The sequence below is a fragment of the Fukomys damarensis genome, unplaced genomic scaffold (assembly GCF_012274545.1).
Source record: "Fukomys damarensis isolate Sample0158 unplaced genomic scaffold, DMR_v1.0_HiC HiC_scaffold_31, whole genome shotgun sequence".
NCBI classification, from domain to species: Eukaryota; Metazoa; Chordata; class Mammalia; order Rodentia; family Bathyergidae; genus Fukomys; species Fukomys damarensis.
In genome coordinates, this window is record NW_022900943.1 from 17,675,610 (window position 1) to 17,694,623 (window position 19,014).

Below are 19,014 nucleotides of genomic sequence, written 5' to 3' on the forward strand. Positions count from 1 at the left end.
GATTCCTGGTACCAAAAATATATATATATATTTGTATATATATATATATATTTTTTTTTGAAAGTGGCTCTTCTGAAAAATTGATATTCTGAAAATAAACCCATTTTTAGCTTTATCACATCTGTCTGTAATGTAATGTCTGTAATGTAAATTGCAGCAGCTAGATGGTTAGTTCCATTCATCCAAAAGGATTTGGTGCTCATTCATATATGACAAAAAATATGTCAGGTAGCTTCCTGAATAAACACTGCTATAGAAATTGATGTAGACTTTTTTGTTTATATTTTTATAGCTACAATCAACCTAAATTCAGCTAATGATAGCTGGTTTGGCAGCTTGAAGGACACTATTCAGAATCAGCAAGGACAAGCAGTGTGGGTCTCTGAAGGAAAGGTATGTGGCCTAGATATGCTGCTATGAGGTGAGAGTCCGTGTGCTGAATCTTTCCTCAAGAGAGCAGTGAATGTTGGAAGTGATACGAACATATGTATTCATCAAGTCTGAAATTTTATAAATTTTCCAACAAAGTGATAAAATGAAGGCACTTATGATGAATTCAATCCTACATTCACTTCCCTTTTACTTTAACGTAGTAACTAGTGTTGTATTCCAAGTCCACTAATCAGAGCTTACAAGATCTTGTGCTGAGCTCCACAGCTTACTAAGAACATGGGAAACTTAGAGTGGAGATGAGAGGCAAGGTTGAGGACCATGGAGAATACAGTTAATATGAAAAAGAAAAGCTAATGGAGTCGGAGCTGTTTACTTTAGAAGAGAGGTTGGCAGCAAATGGGCCATAGTTGTAGGAGTTTGAGTAGGTGACATGACAGCGTCTAAGCCTCTAACGTTGGAAAGCATCTCACCTGTAGACATAGTTTACACTCTGCCATGCTGTCGGGAGACAGGTGAAACATCGCAGAAGCCGTGGTCCCTTTGGTGCTGGTGTCCTGTGCTCCAGCTGAATTGAGATAGATTGTGAGCCTTTATAGTGATGCTTTTGTTACAGAATTGATGAAGCCTTGCTCTCTGGGGACTGGATGGTTAGTCCAGGTATCCAGCACCCACAAAGTGCTGACGGTCTGCAAGGCTTTGTGCTAGCTTGCTTCTACCCTTGGAGACCTGAGTATTATAGATGAGTAGATGCATGCATAGCAGAAGGCAGTGTGCATTTATTCTTAGGAGAGAGGTACTAAGAGAAAAGGCTGGGAAGCAGCTGGATTATGGAGGAAAAGCACCACAATTAGTGAAAGCACGGATCAGTTGTGGAATACAGAATGAATAGTAGCAGTGATAGAGACTCCCTGATTTGGGTACCTCCGCAAAAATTAGCGTAGTGTCTGCATTGGCTCAAAGCCAAGTGATTTAAGGAAACTAAAGGTATCTTCCCTGTGTAGCACATGTCAAGGTTTTGGACCCTTGGCCGTGCCCTTGGGAGTCCTTTTGAGTCCCCTCTCCCAAGGGCCATGAGAGACCCCACTGACCCTCCAAAACAAATTCCTCCAGATGGAAGGGATGGATGATGACCCCGACGACCACATGTCCTACTTAACTGCCTTGGGTGCGGACTATTTGAGTTGCGACAGCCGCCTCATCAGTGACTTTGAAGACACCGACGGCGAAGGAGGTGCCTACACTGACAATGAGCTGGATGAGCCAGCTGAGGAGCCGCTGGTGTCTTCCATCACCCGCTCCTCGGAGCCGGTGCAGCATGAGGAGGTGAGGGGAGGCATGGCACAGGTTTCAAGGCCCCGGGCAGGAGAAGGAGATTCTGGTATTTCATTTGCATGTTCTGAACAACTATTAACTCAGGGCGCTATGAAGGGATTCTTAAGGGTTGGAGCAGATGACAGCCAGGGAGTCTTCGCTCTAGAGTCAGCACTTACATGGTTGTAGCAGTGGTCCGTGAGAAAGTGGGACCAGAAAGAAGCTCAGTGATCAGCACTCCCCTGTCCTCAAGCATGATGGGTAAACAAAATGGCTGTTAACACCAGCTGTCCAAATTACAAGTGGAACATTCTGTTTTAAATATGACATGGCTGTATTTACTTGTAACCTTTGATTAGATCTCTCTGTCTGTACTCTTAGGAGTCCTTGCTTTTCTTCTCCACTCTACCTTTAACCTTCTAATCTTGCTGCAGCGCCTGAGTGTTTCCCCATCAGTTTCCTTCTCTCTTGTATTTCAATTTTGTGATTGACTTTATGATCAATTATGCATCTAATCACATGTGTTATGCATCCACTAGCCAGTTATTTGACAACTTATGCAGTCCTAGAAATTACATCAGTGGTTGGTGGTTCGTTAATTGCACCTTGGAGAACGTTGGAATAATGAACTTTGTAGATGAGCTTATCCAAATATATGTGGATAATTATTGCTGTGGACTTCCCTTTAGCAATTTAATTGGTGCAGGGTATATTTTTCTTTCTGAAATACAAATACTAAAAAAAAAAAAAAAGAAAGATGGAGGAAGAGACCCCACCCACAGAAAAATAATTACTGTATACTGGTAGATACAAATAAATTAAACGCTAAAAGTCCACAGAGATAGATGCTTAGACTATTTATAGTTACTAATAGCACAAGAAATATTAGACTCTAAGAAGGTGTTTTTGTTTTGTTTTTAAATTATACTTCAAAGGCGAACCCTGCTATGCTAGATGTACCCAGTTCTTATAAAATGTGTCCTAAGCATTTGCTAGAAGGAGGGCTAGGAAGGAGCGCTAGCTCAGCACCTCCACTCTGAACTCTTGCAAGTTTGTAGAACTCCAGCCAAGCAGATGAGTGCTCTTTTCTCTCTGCTCAGATTTCTTGTCGTGAATGAACCTTTATGTTTTGTAGAGCATAAGGAAACTCAGCCCAGACCCACCAGCTCAGATGAGGAGGGCTGCTAGCAGAGATCAACTTAGGGACAGTAGCCCACCCCCAGCATTCAAGCCAGAGCCGCCCAAGGTATGTGGTTGGGAAGCCTCAGAATGGGAAGGAGGACACAGGTGTCTTGAGCCCATGGATCGCCCAGCAGAACCATCTTCAATGGTATTGGATTATAGTCTTGACTCACCGTGTTCTCTGTTAGAGCCTCTCTTTTGGGCCTTTGGGTGAACCCAAAAATTACAGAAAGGCAAAAAGTTAAGAGAGAAGGACAGTAGAGAGAGAGTGTACAATTTTAGGACTCTTAGAGTTTATTTTATTCACTTTCTTATAGAAAACTAGTATTATCCAAATGCTGCATGCCCAGAATCACCACTCTCAGAATCTGTTTTTCTTTTTCTGTCCAAGTTTCTACCCACAACCTGAATTGGATAAATCAGAAAATCCTTACTATTGATTACTAAAGAAAACAATCATTGCCATGCTTTAGAATGTCTCTCATGAAAGCAACTTAATTTGTCTGTTACCCAGAGCAGGATGGGCCTAAAGACCCCAGGGAGTTATGTCATATGATTCTTCTGTCATCATTGGAATCACAGCTGTAACTATAGGCTTTTCCTTAAACGCCAATGAAATATCTATCTCTATTTAACTCAACAATTTGGAGGAAAAGCAAACAGTAATTGTATGAGCCGTCAGGAGTAATTACTGACCTTGTACACTGAAAATTTGCAAGCAGGGCTAGAATCAAAGTGTGAAGGAGAAATGGCTTTGGCGTGCTGCGCTGTCCTCCCGGCCTGTCACCAGGCTCATTCCTCTCTGGCTGGGCACAGGTCTCGTCCTTGGGCCGGGGCCACGGCCCATACCCTTCTCCAGCATGACCCCTGAAGCCATTCTCTCAGTCCTAAAGCTGATTTATTTTGAGTTTTTGGCCAAGATTCTAATCTCCTCTAGTACGAAATTAACTCAAAGTCTAGTCTACCTCTAACAATGCTAGCTCTTCCAGTACTCTCTAGTTTTGCAAGAGCTCTTGATCCTCCTTTTTTTTTTTGGTACTGAGGTTCAAACTCAAGACCTTGAGCTTTTGCGAAGCAGGTGGTGGCACCACTGAGCTAAATTCCTGGCCCTTGATCCTCTTTTCTAGGAGGGAAATTGGGCTCAGCATGCCTGACCAGTAGCTGTTTGTCCCGCCATCTTTGAATCTTTGTCAGAATGGTATTTATCCATCGTCTTTGGAAACTGATCAGGAAATAGAGTGTGTTAAATTACTAATATAGACTTGTAAATAACTGAAAGCCCAAGGTTAAAAAAAATGTCATTTTGTTCTTTATAGGCGAAAACCCAGAGCAGAGAAGAATCCTGTGACTTCTCCAAATCCCAGGAATACAAGCCAAATCCCTCTGCCATGGTTGGGAGTGAAATTACTGGGCCAGCTGCGAAAGGTGGTCCTCCCCCCGTTGCGGCGAAACCCTCCTTCGGACGGTCCTTCCAGAAGCCCTCCGTTCCCAGCCCGCCCCCTGAGAGTGAGGCGGTTGGGGAGAACGTCGTGGAGGAGCAGGAGGGCGCTCCCAAGTCAGTCCTGGGCAGAGTCAAAATATTTGAGAAGATGGACCATAAGGCCAGACTACAGAGAATGCAAGAGCTCCAGGACGCCCAGAATGCACAGGTAGTTGTTGTCGAGCTGCTACAGCATCTTAGTGTGTGATAAGAAGACTCTGAAGTAGGTTTGATTTCAGTATGTTGGCACACAGGCCTTTTTCACTGCCACAGAAATGACAGGGAGGCAACAGGCACAGCCCTGTGTGTGTCACTTCAGGTTGCCAGCTGTCGGCACATCCTTTTTTTCTCCCAGTTGAGAAATATGAGTCAGAATCTACTGTCCTGCTCTTCATACTGTGTAGGGGTTTTGAGTGAGGGAGTATGATGAGAGAATCCGTGCCGCTCAGAAGTCATTTTACCTAGTGTGCTCTTCGTGCTTCTTTGGTAACGAAGTCTTTGCTTGCTCCCGGGTTTGCCACAGAATCCTGATGTACTTTGGGTGCTAAAATGAAAAGGTCCGTGGATTGTTTTGATCTGTTTTGAGTTTTTGTTCTGTGTGTGCATACAACCTTTTGACACCAAAGACGAATTTAAATGAAGCCGGGCATGACGGCACATGCCTGGAATCCCAGACTAGGAAAGCTGAGGCAGGAGGATCCCTAGGAATTTGAGGCCAGCCTGGGCAACATATGAGACCCCTTTTTTGATGTAAAGGTTTGTGGAGCATATTCTGCCACCCAGAAGGCAAACGTTGTTGTCATTCAAGTATGTCACAACAGTGGTGCTTCTGAGCTTTTTTTTTTTGTATTTTTTATTGCGATAAAACATGCTTAATATAAATTTTACTGTTTTCAAGTGCATCGTTCAGTGACATTGAAGTGCATTCACATTGCTGTGCAGCTGTTACATTGTCCATTCCCAGAACTTTGGCATCCTCTCAGAGCAAAACTCTGCCCTTCATGCAGTAGCACCTCATTGTTTCGTCCCTCCAGCCCTTGGCAGCTACCATTTTACTTGAGGATATGGCAAGTTAGGAATCATATATAAGTGGAGCTATACAATATTTGTTCGTTTTTGTGCTGGCCTCAAGGTTCATGCATATTACAGCATTTATAAGGATTACATTTCCTTTAAAGGTCTTCACTATTTGGCATGTACCACCGGGTACCAGTTGCGTGTTTTCCCTCTTCTCACATCGGGGTAGGAAAGTAGGACAGCGGAAAGGGTGCTCCAGCAGGGAACCAAAAAAATAAAGATTGTGCCTGCACTTCACTCTTCCTTCCTGTTCTTTCTTTCTAACCCTACAGATTGAAATTGCTCAGAAGCATCCTAGTCTCTATGCAGTTCCAATCAAAACACCCAAGCCAGATGCCAGCCTGGCACAGCACACAAGGTAAGGGCTCCCCGACAGGGTAGCTGCCAAGAGGGGGCTTCTCTAACATTTGGACTTGAGGAAAGAACTTTCTTTGCCTAGATTTTAGATAGGAAGAGCACTTTTTTCCCTTTGGTTGACTGTTTACCTTACCCGTTACATCAGATTTAATTGTAATGATCAAAGAGTCAAATTCATAGTCGTTTCACTTGTGTGCCTGGTATCCTTTGCTAACTTTGGAGCCCAGTTTTGTTAGTAGTGACCAGCATTGTGAGGGTAGCACTCGAGGAAAATCCTAAGGCTTAGACCTATTTTGTCATAAGCTCGTAGCCGAGCCCCTTAGATTCCTTTGTGTTACCCAGTTGTGCCAGCCTGGGTCTGAAGGGACTATGACAAGTGTCATATGGCAGTGTCAGCAAGATGCTGTCTTAGTCACATTTCTTCTTGCTGAGATAAAACGCCTGACACCCAGAAGTTAAAGGAGGAAAGATTTATTTCAGCTTACATTTCATAGAGGTCTTGGTCCAAAATTGGCTGTAAGGCAGGGTGGCATGACGGAGAGGCATCAGAGAGAAGAAACAGTCTTTGGCAAGCAGGGAAGCCAGAGGCAGCAAAGCAGCAGCAGCCGCAAATGATGCAGCAGCCCTCTGTCTGTCCCTTGTACTCTGTCCGGGCTACCCACCCTTAGGGGTAGCACTCACACCTGGGGTGGGCACCCTTGATCCTAGCATGCACGGTGTACCCCAGCCTCACATCCTTAATCCTATCATCACACACCTTCGATCTGCCCATCTCTGACCTCATGAGGCTTTGGGGCAGTGTGGATATGTAAGCCACAACTGATGCCGTCTACATAAAAGGCTGCCCGGGCAGTAGGGATTATCCCAGTGTCTTTCTGTTGCAGTTTTATTTATTTTTTGTTTTGTTTTGTTTTTTGTTTTTTTCTTTTTTGAGACAGGGTCTCACTATGTAATTCAGACTGCCCTGGAAGAACTCACTATGTAGTCCAGGCTGGTTTCGAACTCACAGTGATCCCCCTGCCTCAGCCTCCTGAGTGCTGGGATTATAGGCATGCGCCACCATGCCCGGCTTTCTGTTGCAGTTTTACATTCAATTGTTTCCAGCTTCTGAGAATAGAAAAAAAATTAATAAATCACATTTTTTTACAGCCACTGTGTCTGAAAACAAAGTTTTTATTTTATGGCAGTAGGAAACCAGAAACAAATTTTTCTTTACCAGTTGAAGAGTAACAGTTGATGAGGTTGCCTGTGGCAGCGAAGAGGCCTTGGAATTACTAACACTGGCTGAACACTCACTCCCTGGCTGTCACCAGGGAACTAGGGGTGGGGACGGCGCCCTCTGTCCAGTTCTTAGCTAGAATCACTTGGTTGGCTTCCTTACTCACTGCTCGAATAGGCCTTGGCCTTGACCCGTTTCCCATCCCGCCCTGCCGTTTTGTGGACCTGCAGTGAGACTGGGAGTGGCCGGGTCACTTGGCACTGTGCTCAGAGGTCGTCGTGACCAGCATTGGCTGTTGTCGGCTGAGCTCATAGCTTCCCCTCTATGGGCAGCTGGAGGCTGTGACATCCTGGGACGTGTGTAACCCGTCACTTTGTTAGTTCCAGACCCCCCGAGCCGCAGAAAGGCCCCTCCAGACCCTATCAGAATATGCAAGGAAATTACGGAAGTGACGCGGAGGAGGAGGAGTACCGCCAGCAGCTGGCAGAGCACTCAAAGCGCGGCTACTATAGCCAGCCAGCCAGGTACCGGGACACCGAGCTGTAGGGATGCGAGCGCGGACTCTTCCGGGCCTGTCTGCTGCCGCGTCAGACCCCGTGAGGCCCGGGGATGGTCCATCCCCAGCAGACAGGCCCTATGGTGGCGTGGTGGAAGCGGAACTCGGTGTTCTTCTGGGGACCCAGGTGCCAGCCAGCGCACATAGAGAACTAAGATTCTCTGTGGAACTAGGATAGAGAAGTTTATTATGGCTTTGTGCTCAGAATTGGGAGGAACGCTACAGTCTGATATTGTTACTTGCTTCAGTGGACCAAAATCTGTATTAGTGCCGTTGCTGTGTTTTTAATATGTATATTGAGAAGCGATACGTTTTCCCTCATTTGTAGCTGCCTTCAAGGACAGCTTCAGTGTGAGGCAGAATGTGAAAAACAGAGTAAAATATACTGTTTGGTTCAAACTAAATTTAAAGTATTTTATTATAAAGTGCCTTTGATAAGAAGTGTCTTAAATTCTCCTTTAAAGCTTTATGCAAAGCCATAATGGACTAAAACTTTATCTTGGCTGCATTTTTTATACCATTTTAATAGCTATGATTTTCCTCCTGCACGTCCTATCATCTTTTTAAAGTGTTCATCTTTGTAATATTTTCTATGAATTCTGATTGTACATATAATGGCTATGCTGGGTAGTTTGGCTGTAAAGTACTAAAAAGCTTGAAGGCCAAGAAGTTGGTATGGAAATGTATTTGTTTAAAATCATGTGCTCCACAAAAGAAGATAGTTGAGAAAAACATATTTAATTCCACAAGTGTGTGTGTTGATGGCCATCAGTTTTATAGTTTAATAAAAAGGAGGAGTACATTGTAATCGATAATTTGCTTGTGGTGAATTTGCACACACACATACACACCGTGCTGCGGATTGGACTCAAGGTATCAAGATCGGTAAGCAAGTACTCTACTAGTGAACTATATCCTCAACCTATGTTTAAGTGCAACTTTCATTTCCATTACTGATCATACAAGTAAAAACTTGTTCATTGTTGAACATTGTAAAATGGAGCCACATACAAAAAACAAAATAAAGGCTACTTATAATCCTGCATTTGGATTGTTTTTATCCATTTCCTCCAGGTATGTATGTGTAGATACCTGTGTAAGGTACTTGAGATCATACTATATTTGCAATTCTGTTACATACTTTTTCTAATTAGGTCTATCGAGAATACTTTCTTAGGGGCAGGGATTTAGCTTCATGGCTCTGTACCTGCCTCGCGAGCACAAGGTCCTGAGTTCAATCCCCAGTACCCCTCAAAAAAAAAACAAACCAAGAATTCTTTCCTTACATAGTTAAAATGCCAAGTGTACATCATTACTAATAACTGCAGAATAATACATCCTGATTGCTGTTTACATGAATAGTTTCTTTATTGTTGGCTGTTTAGATCATTTTCTGCCACTTTTATAGGAAATGAGCTTCTCTATATACAATCCATATTTTGTGTATTAGTGATCAGTATTTAAGTCCTTTTCTTCAGGCACAACCTCAGATGTATAGTTACTAACAGCATATGAACCTTTTTTGTGCCCTTGATACTTATTTATTACCAAATTGCTATCTAGAAAATTCACATCAGTTTCTACTCCAGTGTTCCCTCTTGAAAGATTGAAACAGGTTTAAAATTTAAAGAAGACAATTTAGGAATTTAAGCTTATGTGAATCAAAAGTAGACTGAATCTGGGAAAGGAGGAGAAAGGAGTCCTGGTTCCATTAAGGCTCTCTTAGAGTGTGAATGGACACAGAGGTGTTAAGCTTGTATTGCAGTAGGTAGAAATTTGGTTCACTGATAACTGAGTCACAGTTAGTATAGAACATGCCCTGGGCTGTACCTCTATCAATGTGGAGGCCAAAATTCCCAAACCTTTTAGTGCTGTATCTTGAATTGCTGAGCTGTACTCACGGTACTGACTAAAAGTTACATATCTCATCAATAAAAGCCATCTTGTAGGAATAGAAGAAAACATGCCCTAGTAAAGTATGTGATGACTTAATTTGCTTGTGTCCTTTACATACAGGACTAAGCCCTTTTGCAAATCCAGGGAGGCATGGGGAAGAGGCTCCTCAGCAAGAGCTAGGCTGTTACCTGGCTCCAGCAGTTTCGTGATGCATTAAATGGTGCAGTCAGGCAGGGCTTCTGTTCCCAAGTGCCCCACATGTGCCCCATCATCACTGTACCTTTCCCACCCCTTTTTTATTGCTGTCTTGCGTTGCTGTGGGAGGGATTTAAAACTGCCTATAATACATAGGAGTAAAATGGGAAAAATGTAAACTAAAAATAGAAGCGAGAAGACCATCAGACTAGAAAAGAAAGGGCTGTGAGTGAGGGTGGTATTCTGGGTGCTGTCGGGTCAGCAGCTCTCCAGAGGCGGGTGTGGAACACAGGATTGCATGGTGCACGTGATTTGATTGAGTCTGTAAGGCGAGTGTGGAAGGAAGGCTGTTCGCGATTTTCTCCCTTCCTGCATTGTATTTATTCTTTGGGGTTGAATATGGTAGCTGCATACTTGGAAGGATGATTCTGGAGGTCTTTTTCTGCCTTTGTTTTTTATGTACAGCAATAAATAGCAGTGTTCCAAGGGCCACTGAGTAAAAGTTCTCAGGAAAGGACCAAAAACGGCGGCAGTGTAGAAGCACCACTCTGCAGTCTGGATTTATCCAGAGGTCTCCTCTGGAGGGCCTGGGGCCAGTGGCTGTAGAATAGGACTATGACATGCGACATGCCTGATATCCCAAGGCAAGTATGTCAGTCATCTCTCAGCAAAATCCACTTTGCCCACAGGCTAGTGGAGGACCGTGTCACTTTCACACAGGAGGTAGGTGATGTGGAATACAAGCCTCAGGCGTTTGCAGGAATAAAAGAGTTAAGTTTTGCATATGAACAGACTTCTGGGGCACATTCTTATCGTCCCTCCTATACCTTCCAGATGGCAGGCATAAGAAGCACACTCACCTCTTCATAGAGCCGTTTAGAGAACCCCATCTAATGAGGTTTTTTGAGGTGAAATTGTACAGCCTCTCAGATGTACAAAGTAGCTTGGCAGCAACCAAAGCCACATTCGGGACCAGAGATCTGATAAACCCAGAATGTGTTACGCAAGGCCCATTCCAGCTGACCGTGAAGGGACCAGTACACAGAGGCTCCTTGGGATCCCCGGAGAGGCAGCCACGGGCCATCACCAGATAGCACAACATTCCATAGAGGGGCAGTGTGAAGGAAAGGTTCATCCTTGAGAGGCCAGAGAGGTAGTCTTAACTGTGAAAGAATTCTCAGGATATGTAAGGAGAGGAGGAAAATTATCTCTCGTTGGGGTCCTGCAGTGACCCAACAGGGTGAGCTGCTGTTATCATTACGGTGTTATCATTATGCTTTGTCCCTAAACCCAGATGAAGTGAATCTTCAGTGCACATTTTTCATAGTAGCTTATTAGTTTACCCATCTACTTTGTGTTAACTACCGTCTGTGTGCAGGCTAAGGATCTCCGTAGCCTTCCCTCAGCTGCCTCCCATCCCAAAATTTTCCTGGGGAGAAAGAGTTCTTAGGGCAAGAACCTCCTGGTATGGTTGCCTTCTCACTGTTAACTCTGGGAGAAAGGGAGGCCATGGGTCACCAAAAAAGTTGTGGCATTGCTGAGAAGGAAGGGCACCAATCCTAGACCACAGAGGGGAGGCAGTTCCTTAAGAACACCAGCCTAGTGTCACAAGAGCGTGTCCCAGGGATTGCAGCCCGGCTTGCCTGGCTCTGAACATGCCCTCGTCTCCACAGCCCCAAAGACAATGGCTGTGCCTCTGAAGATCTTAGACTAGAACATCAGGTCTTCCCTGGGGCCTGAGTGGTTTATCAAGTCAGGATCACTGGAATTTGGGATCCTCTTGGGCAGAAAGAAGGGGGCCTAGTGGATGACTGGGTTGTAGATCTACAGAGTTCTTCAAGGCCACAGGGCTTTATTTTGTTTTCTATAAAGAGAAGCTCTGAAGGGACATCCTAGACCAAAGCCATAAAAGTTAAGGTTCTCCAGAGAAACAGGATCAGCACTTAAATGATTAATAAAGAGATTCATTTTAAGATTTTAGCATACATGATTGTAGAGGTTTAGTAGTCCAACATCTTCAGTGACCAGCAGAGTGGAGACCCAAGGAGGATGTATAATCCGAGTGCAAAGGCAGTCTGCTGGCAGAATTCCCTCTAGCTAGGGGCAGGTCTGTCTTTGTTCTGTTCAAGCCTTCAGTTGTTTGGATGAGGCCCACTCACCTTTCTGAGGACAGTCTGCCTTAGTGAGTTTGCCACTTTAAATGTTAATCTCATTGAAAAACAAAAACACCTTCACAGAAGTATCCAGAATAAGGTTTGACCAAATACTGGTCACAGTAGCTGAGCCAAGCCAAGTTGACAAAAAATCAACTGTCTCAGTCTGCCTCACCTTTCCCGTGGGGGCCACTTGGGTGGCTGCTCTTGTCCAGTGTTAAAGCATGAATATAAGAATGAATGAACCAGAAAAGGAATCACTTACATAATTTCAGTATATTTTCATGTATATAAATTAAACATGTAATATTTACCCTACATCTACATATATTACATGCTTTTATATACAGTAAATTTATTTTTCAGACAGAGTCTTGCTATGTAGTTCAGGCTGGCCTCAAACTCACTATGTAACTTGGCCCAGCCTTGAACTGACAGCATCGTCCTGCCTCAGCCTCCCAAGTGCTGGGATTATAGGCATGCACCACCATGCCCACCTAGTAAATTTAATTTTTGTGAGTAGAAAAGTTAAAAATCAATAGGTAAAAATAAATGAGATTCCATTAAGTTGAAATTTCATGAATAATATTTAACATTTAAAAATAGTGAAATAAATTTAAAATAAAAGGCTGAATAATGACCTAGTACCCAAGTATGTTTGTGTATATATGGAGAGATAGGATGCATCTTATTTCCAGCTTCCCTTTTACTTTCCTTTAAGTCTCACTTGTATACAGTCAATGGTTTCTTGGTATCCTTGAGGGCTTGTTTCTAGGATCTCCCTTAGCTACCCAAATCTGCAGATGCTCAAGTCCCATATATAAAGTGTTACAGTAATTGCATATAACCTATGTACATCTCACTATACATACTTTAAATCATCTCTGCATTACTTATGATATCTGCTACCGTGGAAATGCTGTTTCCGGAACTGGCTCCCTTTCCCTAATCCTACCTTGCCTGCTGGTGGCTGCATCCAGCATGGATCTGGAGGGACTGCTTTCTCTGTGTGCTCGTGTGAGCTGTAGATAAAGCTATAGAGCCTAGAAGAAAGCTACAAGTTTGAAATAAGAGAATTTTGTTTTTTGTTTAGTTTTGTTTCCTTTTTTTTGCAAGTAAGCCTTAAGTTTTGTTTTGTTTTCTTTCTCTGCTCTGTGTGCGTGTGCGTGTGTGTGTGTGATTTTTCTTTTGTTTTTTTAGTACTGGGGATCACACTCAAGTCTTTGACTTGTGAGGCAGGAGGCAGAACCACTGAGCTAAATCCCCAGCCCTCTCCTGTCCTTTTTTCCATTCTTCTTCACCCGTGTATTGGGGCTTGGGGAGTTTTCTTTTGTCTTTCATCCTTACATCATATCTTCTTTTCCTTTTTTTAAATCTCCCTTTTTCTTTGTTTTTTCCTTTCCTCCCTCCATTTTTCTCTTATTTTTACTTTATATATGTTAATCCAGTTTGTCTTGGATGATACTACTGTTGCTGATTATCTTGATATTACTACACAGTTGTCGTTATTTCTGTGTGAGCCAACACTCTGATTACTTTTTGTGACACTGACAATACTGGAATACATCGCCAGATAACTTGGTTGATGAGCTAATTACATTGCCTCCTCCCCTCCCAAATTAACCAAGGTGGTCAGATCTTGGGGCTCTGTCAGAGGAATATAGTCAGCCATGCCCAAAGTACATCGCTGAAAGCAACTAAAAAGATCTCTATACTAGCAACAAAGCCTTTATACTGTAAGACTCCACAAACCTCAGCACAAAACAAAACAGTAGAGACCCAAAAAGACAAGGCAACAAGATGCCTCCAAAAACTCCATACTCCCCTGAAGCAAACCCAGTGGGCACCAAGGGCTGGAATAACATAAACCACACGCACAAACATATACTTGAAAAGTAGTAACCAAAAAGATACAGGACCTTTCTGAAGACACTAATAAAAAGCTAGATGAACAATTTGCACTAGGTGTGTTTCTTGTATACAACATATTGTTGGATTTTGCTTCTTATTCCATTTTGCCAATTTCTCTTGATTGGTGAGTTGAGGCCATTGACATTGCTGGTTATAACTGATATGTACTGACTTATTATTGACATGTTATTGGCCTTTTGTTGACTCTTTTTACTTTTTCACCTTCTTTTAATTTCTTGCCTTGCCTATTTGATTTGCTCTGTTGGGCCTCATGATGTTGTTGCCTTCATTGTCTTTTTCTAGGATCTTGTTTAGAATTCCTTGTAGTGCTGGTTTGGTATTCATGTAGTTTCTCAGGTGTTCTTTGTAGTGGAAGTGTCTTATTTCCCCATCCATTTTGAAAGAGAGTTTTGCTGGCTACATAAATAAAATGTTACAAAACATGAAAGACCAGTTTACCAAAGAAGTAGAGTCCATAAAAAGGTTTCAATCAGAAGTACAGAAGATTAAAAAATCACGTTGAAAGTGTGGACAGCAGAACCAACCAAGGTGAGGTCAGAGTTTCAGAACTAGAAGACAGTGATGCTTTCAAAGACCAACTACTCAAAGACTCTAGGAACAAGAGAGCATAAAAAGTGAATCAAGCAGTAGTTTAATGACAAGACTAAGAATATTTGGAAAAAGTGAAAAATCAGAAGATAGCATAAATGGTATAAAACCTGTTCACAGAAGTAATGAAAGGAAACCTTACAAATATAGGGAAAAATAAGCATACAGATAAGTGAGACATACAGAGCCCCAAATAGCCACAACTAAAAAGAATTTCTGTATGTCACATTATACTCAAGCACAAGAAGTGTATCGCAGAGGCAAATCACATATACAGATAAAACCCCTAGAATTCCGGCAGACCTCTCTACGTAAGCCTTGAAGGTGAGGAGGGCTTGGAGCAAAATGTTTCAAGTCATAAAAGATAACTTCCAACGCTGACTTATGTATCCTACAAAACTCCTTCAAAATTGATGAAGAAATAAGGTATTTCCAGGACAAGGAGCATCTCAAGAAATTCTTGACTACCCAAGTAGCGTTACAAAATATTTTCAAGGATATTCTAGAAAGAGACAATGAATCCAGTAATTCCAGTAAGTCAAAAATAGTGACTAGAACTAGTGGTATGAGCAGCTAGGCAAAAGTTGGGGTGGGGTCGGCAGTAGGAAAATAATAAGCTGACAGGAATAAGTCAGTATCTCTCAGTACTAACTCAATGTAATGGTCTCAGTTCCCCAATCAAAACACAGTTTGGCAGAATGGAATAAGAAACAAAACAATATGCAAGGAACACATTTAATTAAAAATAAGCATTAAAAATCAAAAGAGATTTTTAAAAACATGCAATTGGAACCCAGAAAAAACAGGAGTAGCTATCCTAATTTCAAAGTAGATTTCAATCCAAGACTAAACAGAAGAAATGAAGTTCATAGTTCAACAGGAATAATTATTAATGTATATACAACAAATACCACCATACCTAGTTTCAAAGGCAAACACTAATGGACATAAAACATTAGATAAAGTCAGTAGAGTTATAATGGGAAACCTCAATACCCCACTGTTACAAATGGACAGATCAGCTGGGCAAAAAAAAAAAATCAACAAAGAAATGGTATTAAACCAAACTTTCAAACAAGTGGACTTAATATCTACAGAGTGTTCCATCCAACAATAACAGAATACATATTCTTCTCAGCAGCACATGACACTTTCTCCAAAATAGACCACAAAACATGCTTAAGTAAATATAAAAAAATCAAAATAATCCCATACAGATCATAGTATGAGTGAAACTAAAAGTGACAGACGCTACAGAAACTATGCAAACACAAATAATATCCTCTTCAATAATCAGTGATCACAGATGAAATTAAAGAAATTAGTTCATACAGTCAAACAGTATGCCAGTAGGACATACCAAAACCTATGGGACACAATGAAAGCAGTCCAAAAAGGGAAATTTATAGTGGTAAATTACCTAATGATGCTCCTCAAGACCCTAGAAAAACAAGAGTAATCCAAATCCAAAGATAATACGACAAAGGAAACTATAAAGATCGGAGCAAAAATTAATGAAATTGAGACTTTAAAGTAAAAATTTATGAATCAAATCTCTGAAATAATAAAATAGACAAATCTTAAGGTAACCTTACCAAAATAAGGAATGAAAAGACCGAAATCCATGGAATTAGAAGTGAAAAAGACAAAATCATAGCAGATTCTGCCTGAATCCAAAGATCATCAGTAACTATGTTAAGACTTTATAACAAAATAGAAAAATCAAAAGAAATGGATAAATTCCTAGCTATATATGAAGTACCAAACCTGAGTCAAGATATAAAAATCCTGAATAATTCAGTGTCAGTCAATGAAACAAGTAATTTAAAGAATTCAACCAAGAAAAGCCCAGATTCTGATGGATTCACTGCCAAATTCTAAAGAACTTTAGAGAAGATTTAATGACAATATTCCTTAAACGTCTGATAATCTATGTCCTTTGCCATGTGAGTTTCCAGTTCTGCCCACTAATGGGCCAGAACACATCTCCATCCCTTGGCTTTGGATTAGCCATATGTGTTGTCAGTCTTCCTTACTATAACAAATATCAGAGATAGTCATCTCAAAGGAGGAAGGTTTATTTTGCCTCGTGATTTTGAGGATTTCAGCTCGTGATCAGTTGGCTGTGTTGCTTTTGGGCTTGCGGTGATGCAGCACATCACGGCGGAAGCACATGGTAGAGTGAAACTGCTCCCCACATGCACAGGGAGCAAAAGAGTTCGTTGATGCAGGGGTCCCATAGTCACATCCGATGACCTAAAGACTTACACTAGAGCCCCATCTCTTACAGGTTCTGGCAGCTCCCAATAGTGTTCCCCTGGGACCCAAGCCTTTAATATGGGAGCTGTTAGGAGATTTTTTTTTTCTGAAGATCCAAACTATAGTACTCTGTGACTTGTTGTCTTGTGCCTCTGCCACCCCATGAGAGAAAAATCCCCTAAAATGGATGGGAGAGTTGGGGCAGAAACAGTCTTGCTGAGTCCAGCCTAGATCAGCCCAGTCACAAATGTATAAGAAATAAAGAAATGTTGTTTTAAGCTACTGAAGTGTGTGGGTAGTTTGTTAGAAAACAGTAGGCCCCAAGGTCTCCCAAATCCTTTCCCGGGTGATCTTCTCCAAAACTCACCTATATTCCAGTTACGAGGCAGCGCGTGTCACTGGCACGCTCTTGGAATTGCCTTCTCTGCCGCGAGCACCCTTCCCTTGGCTTCTCCACTCCCCTTTCCGGGTCCAGCTAATGCCATACTTTCTGTCATGCCATCCCTGATTTCTCCAGATTCATCACTGATGCCTTCAGTAATCTCTCTGTGCTTTGGTCTTGTCCTTTAGCATTTCAGTTACCAGCAATCACATCTGTCCCCCACTCATTTCTACATTGCCTGAAGGAAGGGGGTTACTTCTTCTCACCTTCATGCCCTCTACGGTGTCCTACATATATTCTAGAAATGGTTATTGGAAAAATGGAATAAATGAGAGAAGGAAAAATATTTTAAAATGCAGCGTCTATCTTTTTTCTCAAAAGACAGCAAATAACAATGATTTTCTGACATCATGCTTGTTTAAACCTCAATACTGATGCTACTGATATAAACTGGAAAGCAGTAAGACAAGTGGAGAAAAGCTGCTGTGAATTTAGTTTTATCAGGAAAAGACAGGCAGGCAACATTAGAGTATAATTTTCCAAAGGGTGCATTTATGATTCTCATGCAATTATAAAATTAACACAGGTCAAAGATTTCAGTCAGCCCCTTCGTTACTTATTGCGGGAACCAGTGTCATGTTAAGGTGGGTTTAACTTGTTCACAGCAGGACTGATTCTTGTTTCACTGTCAGGTGGTACAGGCCACCAGTCATTCAAGCCATTTGGAACATGTTGAAGAATATTTGAGAATCTAGGTAGTAAACAACTTACATAAAGAATATTAGGGTAAGCATTGTGAGTTAAGTACAAAATTGGTGAATGACCCACTAAATAGTAAGTGATATCTTTCCAGCAGATAGAAGACCCACACGTTAACGTGTAATATCAGGAACTCAGAACACTGATCAGTAGTTTTTGCACTAATCAGTCATTGCGTGGATCATTATGCTTAATAATCTTACAAGCTATTTTTGTAAGTCATTAAAACGGTTAATTCTTTAAAATTGGATTGTATCAGGGAAACATTCAAGTCAATGAAAAACTTGTATTGAGTCTCTGTGTGTGCAGGTAAACACAAGCATTATGTATTGAATATGACTTGTGATGTGCCTTCCAGAAGTTCCATTGTCAATTCTTTGATTTAGGTGATGCTTTAGAGTTTATGATGAGATCCCCTGCCTTGGCAGTTTGATTAGCTCTTTGCAGTAGCCCGCATAGATAGTACAAGTGGCAGGTGAGACGATGCCCATTTCATAAGTAATCTGTAGCCTTGTGTGATGTGTGCAGGGTCCTTCGGCCAGTAAATCACATAATTGGTATTCTGAGTCCAGTATTCTTCTCTCTCCACCTACAGATCCCTTTTAGGGGGTCTCTTGAAACAGTTTTTGTTCATATTGTATGATTTTCTACTTCTAAAATAAAAAAAAAACCAAACTTTAGAACTGAGTTTGCAAATTGACAAACCCCAAGGAACTAATCTAGCTCCTAAACATGCTTTATTTGACCTGCATGGTCAATGACCTGCATGAATACAAAAATTAATTTAACAAGCGGTAGATTTTTACATACAAGTCTAAATTTTCTTTAAATGGTAGAATGGGTTTTTCTTTAAATGGTAGATTTGGCAGGGCTGAGCATATGTCTTTGCAGAAGAGCTGGAGCTAAATGGCTGCTGCCCCGTTACGACAATCTGCCTGGTCTGACATATTAGCCTCCTTGGGTGTCAGAGAGCAGCGGGTGTGGCAGCCCTTGCTCACCTCCTCCCCGTGTCCACTTTCCCCTCCCATTCCATCTGTGCAGCCAGGCCACCACCATTCTGAGCACACGTGAGGAGCTGCGCTGCAGCTCCCTAGGCAGGTTGATGCTTTTTCTGCAGGATGGCTCTTGAGGAACCAATGAGCATATCTTTGCAGGTTCTGTGGCTGCCACAACTTAAATGGGTTGGAATAAGAAATACAGACTTGGGGGAGGTGGCAGATACAGTCAGCCCTTTCCATCTCAGGCTCCACACCCTCAGATTCAACCGACTGCAGA

General features: G+C 42.0%; 1 protein-coding gene across 4 annotated transcripts in view; it reads left to right on the forward strand.

The window, feature by feature from the left end:
• Tjp2 (tight junction protein 2) overlaps positions 1 to 8,447 on the forward strand; it is a 165,136-nt gene extending 156,689 nt beyond the window's left edge. For 3 of the 4 annotated variants that reach the window (XM_019204788.2, XM_010605874.3, XM_010605873.3), the window contains 6 exons: positions 293 to 393; positions 1,504 to 1,716; positions 2,840 to 2,950; positions 4,203 to 4,535; positions 5,716 to 5,801; positions 7,400 to 8,447. In XM_019204788.2, coding sequence (XP_019060333.1) covers positions 293 to 393; positions 1,504 to 1,716; positions 2,840 to 2,950; positions 4,203 to 4,535; positions 5,716 to 5,801; positions 7,400 to 7,565 — 1,010 coding nt within the window. In that variant the 3' untranslated portion in view covers positions 7,566 to 8,447. The remainder of the gene's footprint in view (positions 1 to 292; positions 394 to 1,503; positions 1,717 to 2,839; positions 2,951 to 4,202; positions 4,536 to 5,715; positions 5,802 to 7,399) is intronic. The other variant, XM_033757621.1, reaches the window with a different exon arrangement.
• The last annotated feature ends 10,567 nt before the right edge of the window (positions 8,448 to 19,014 follow it).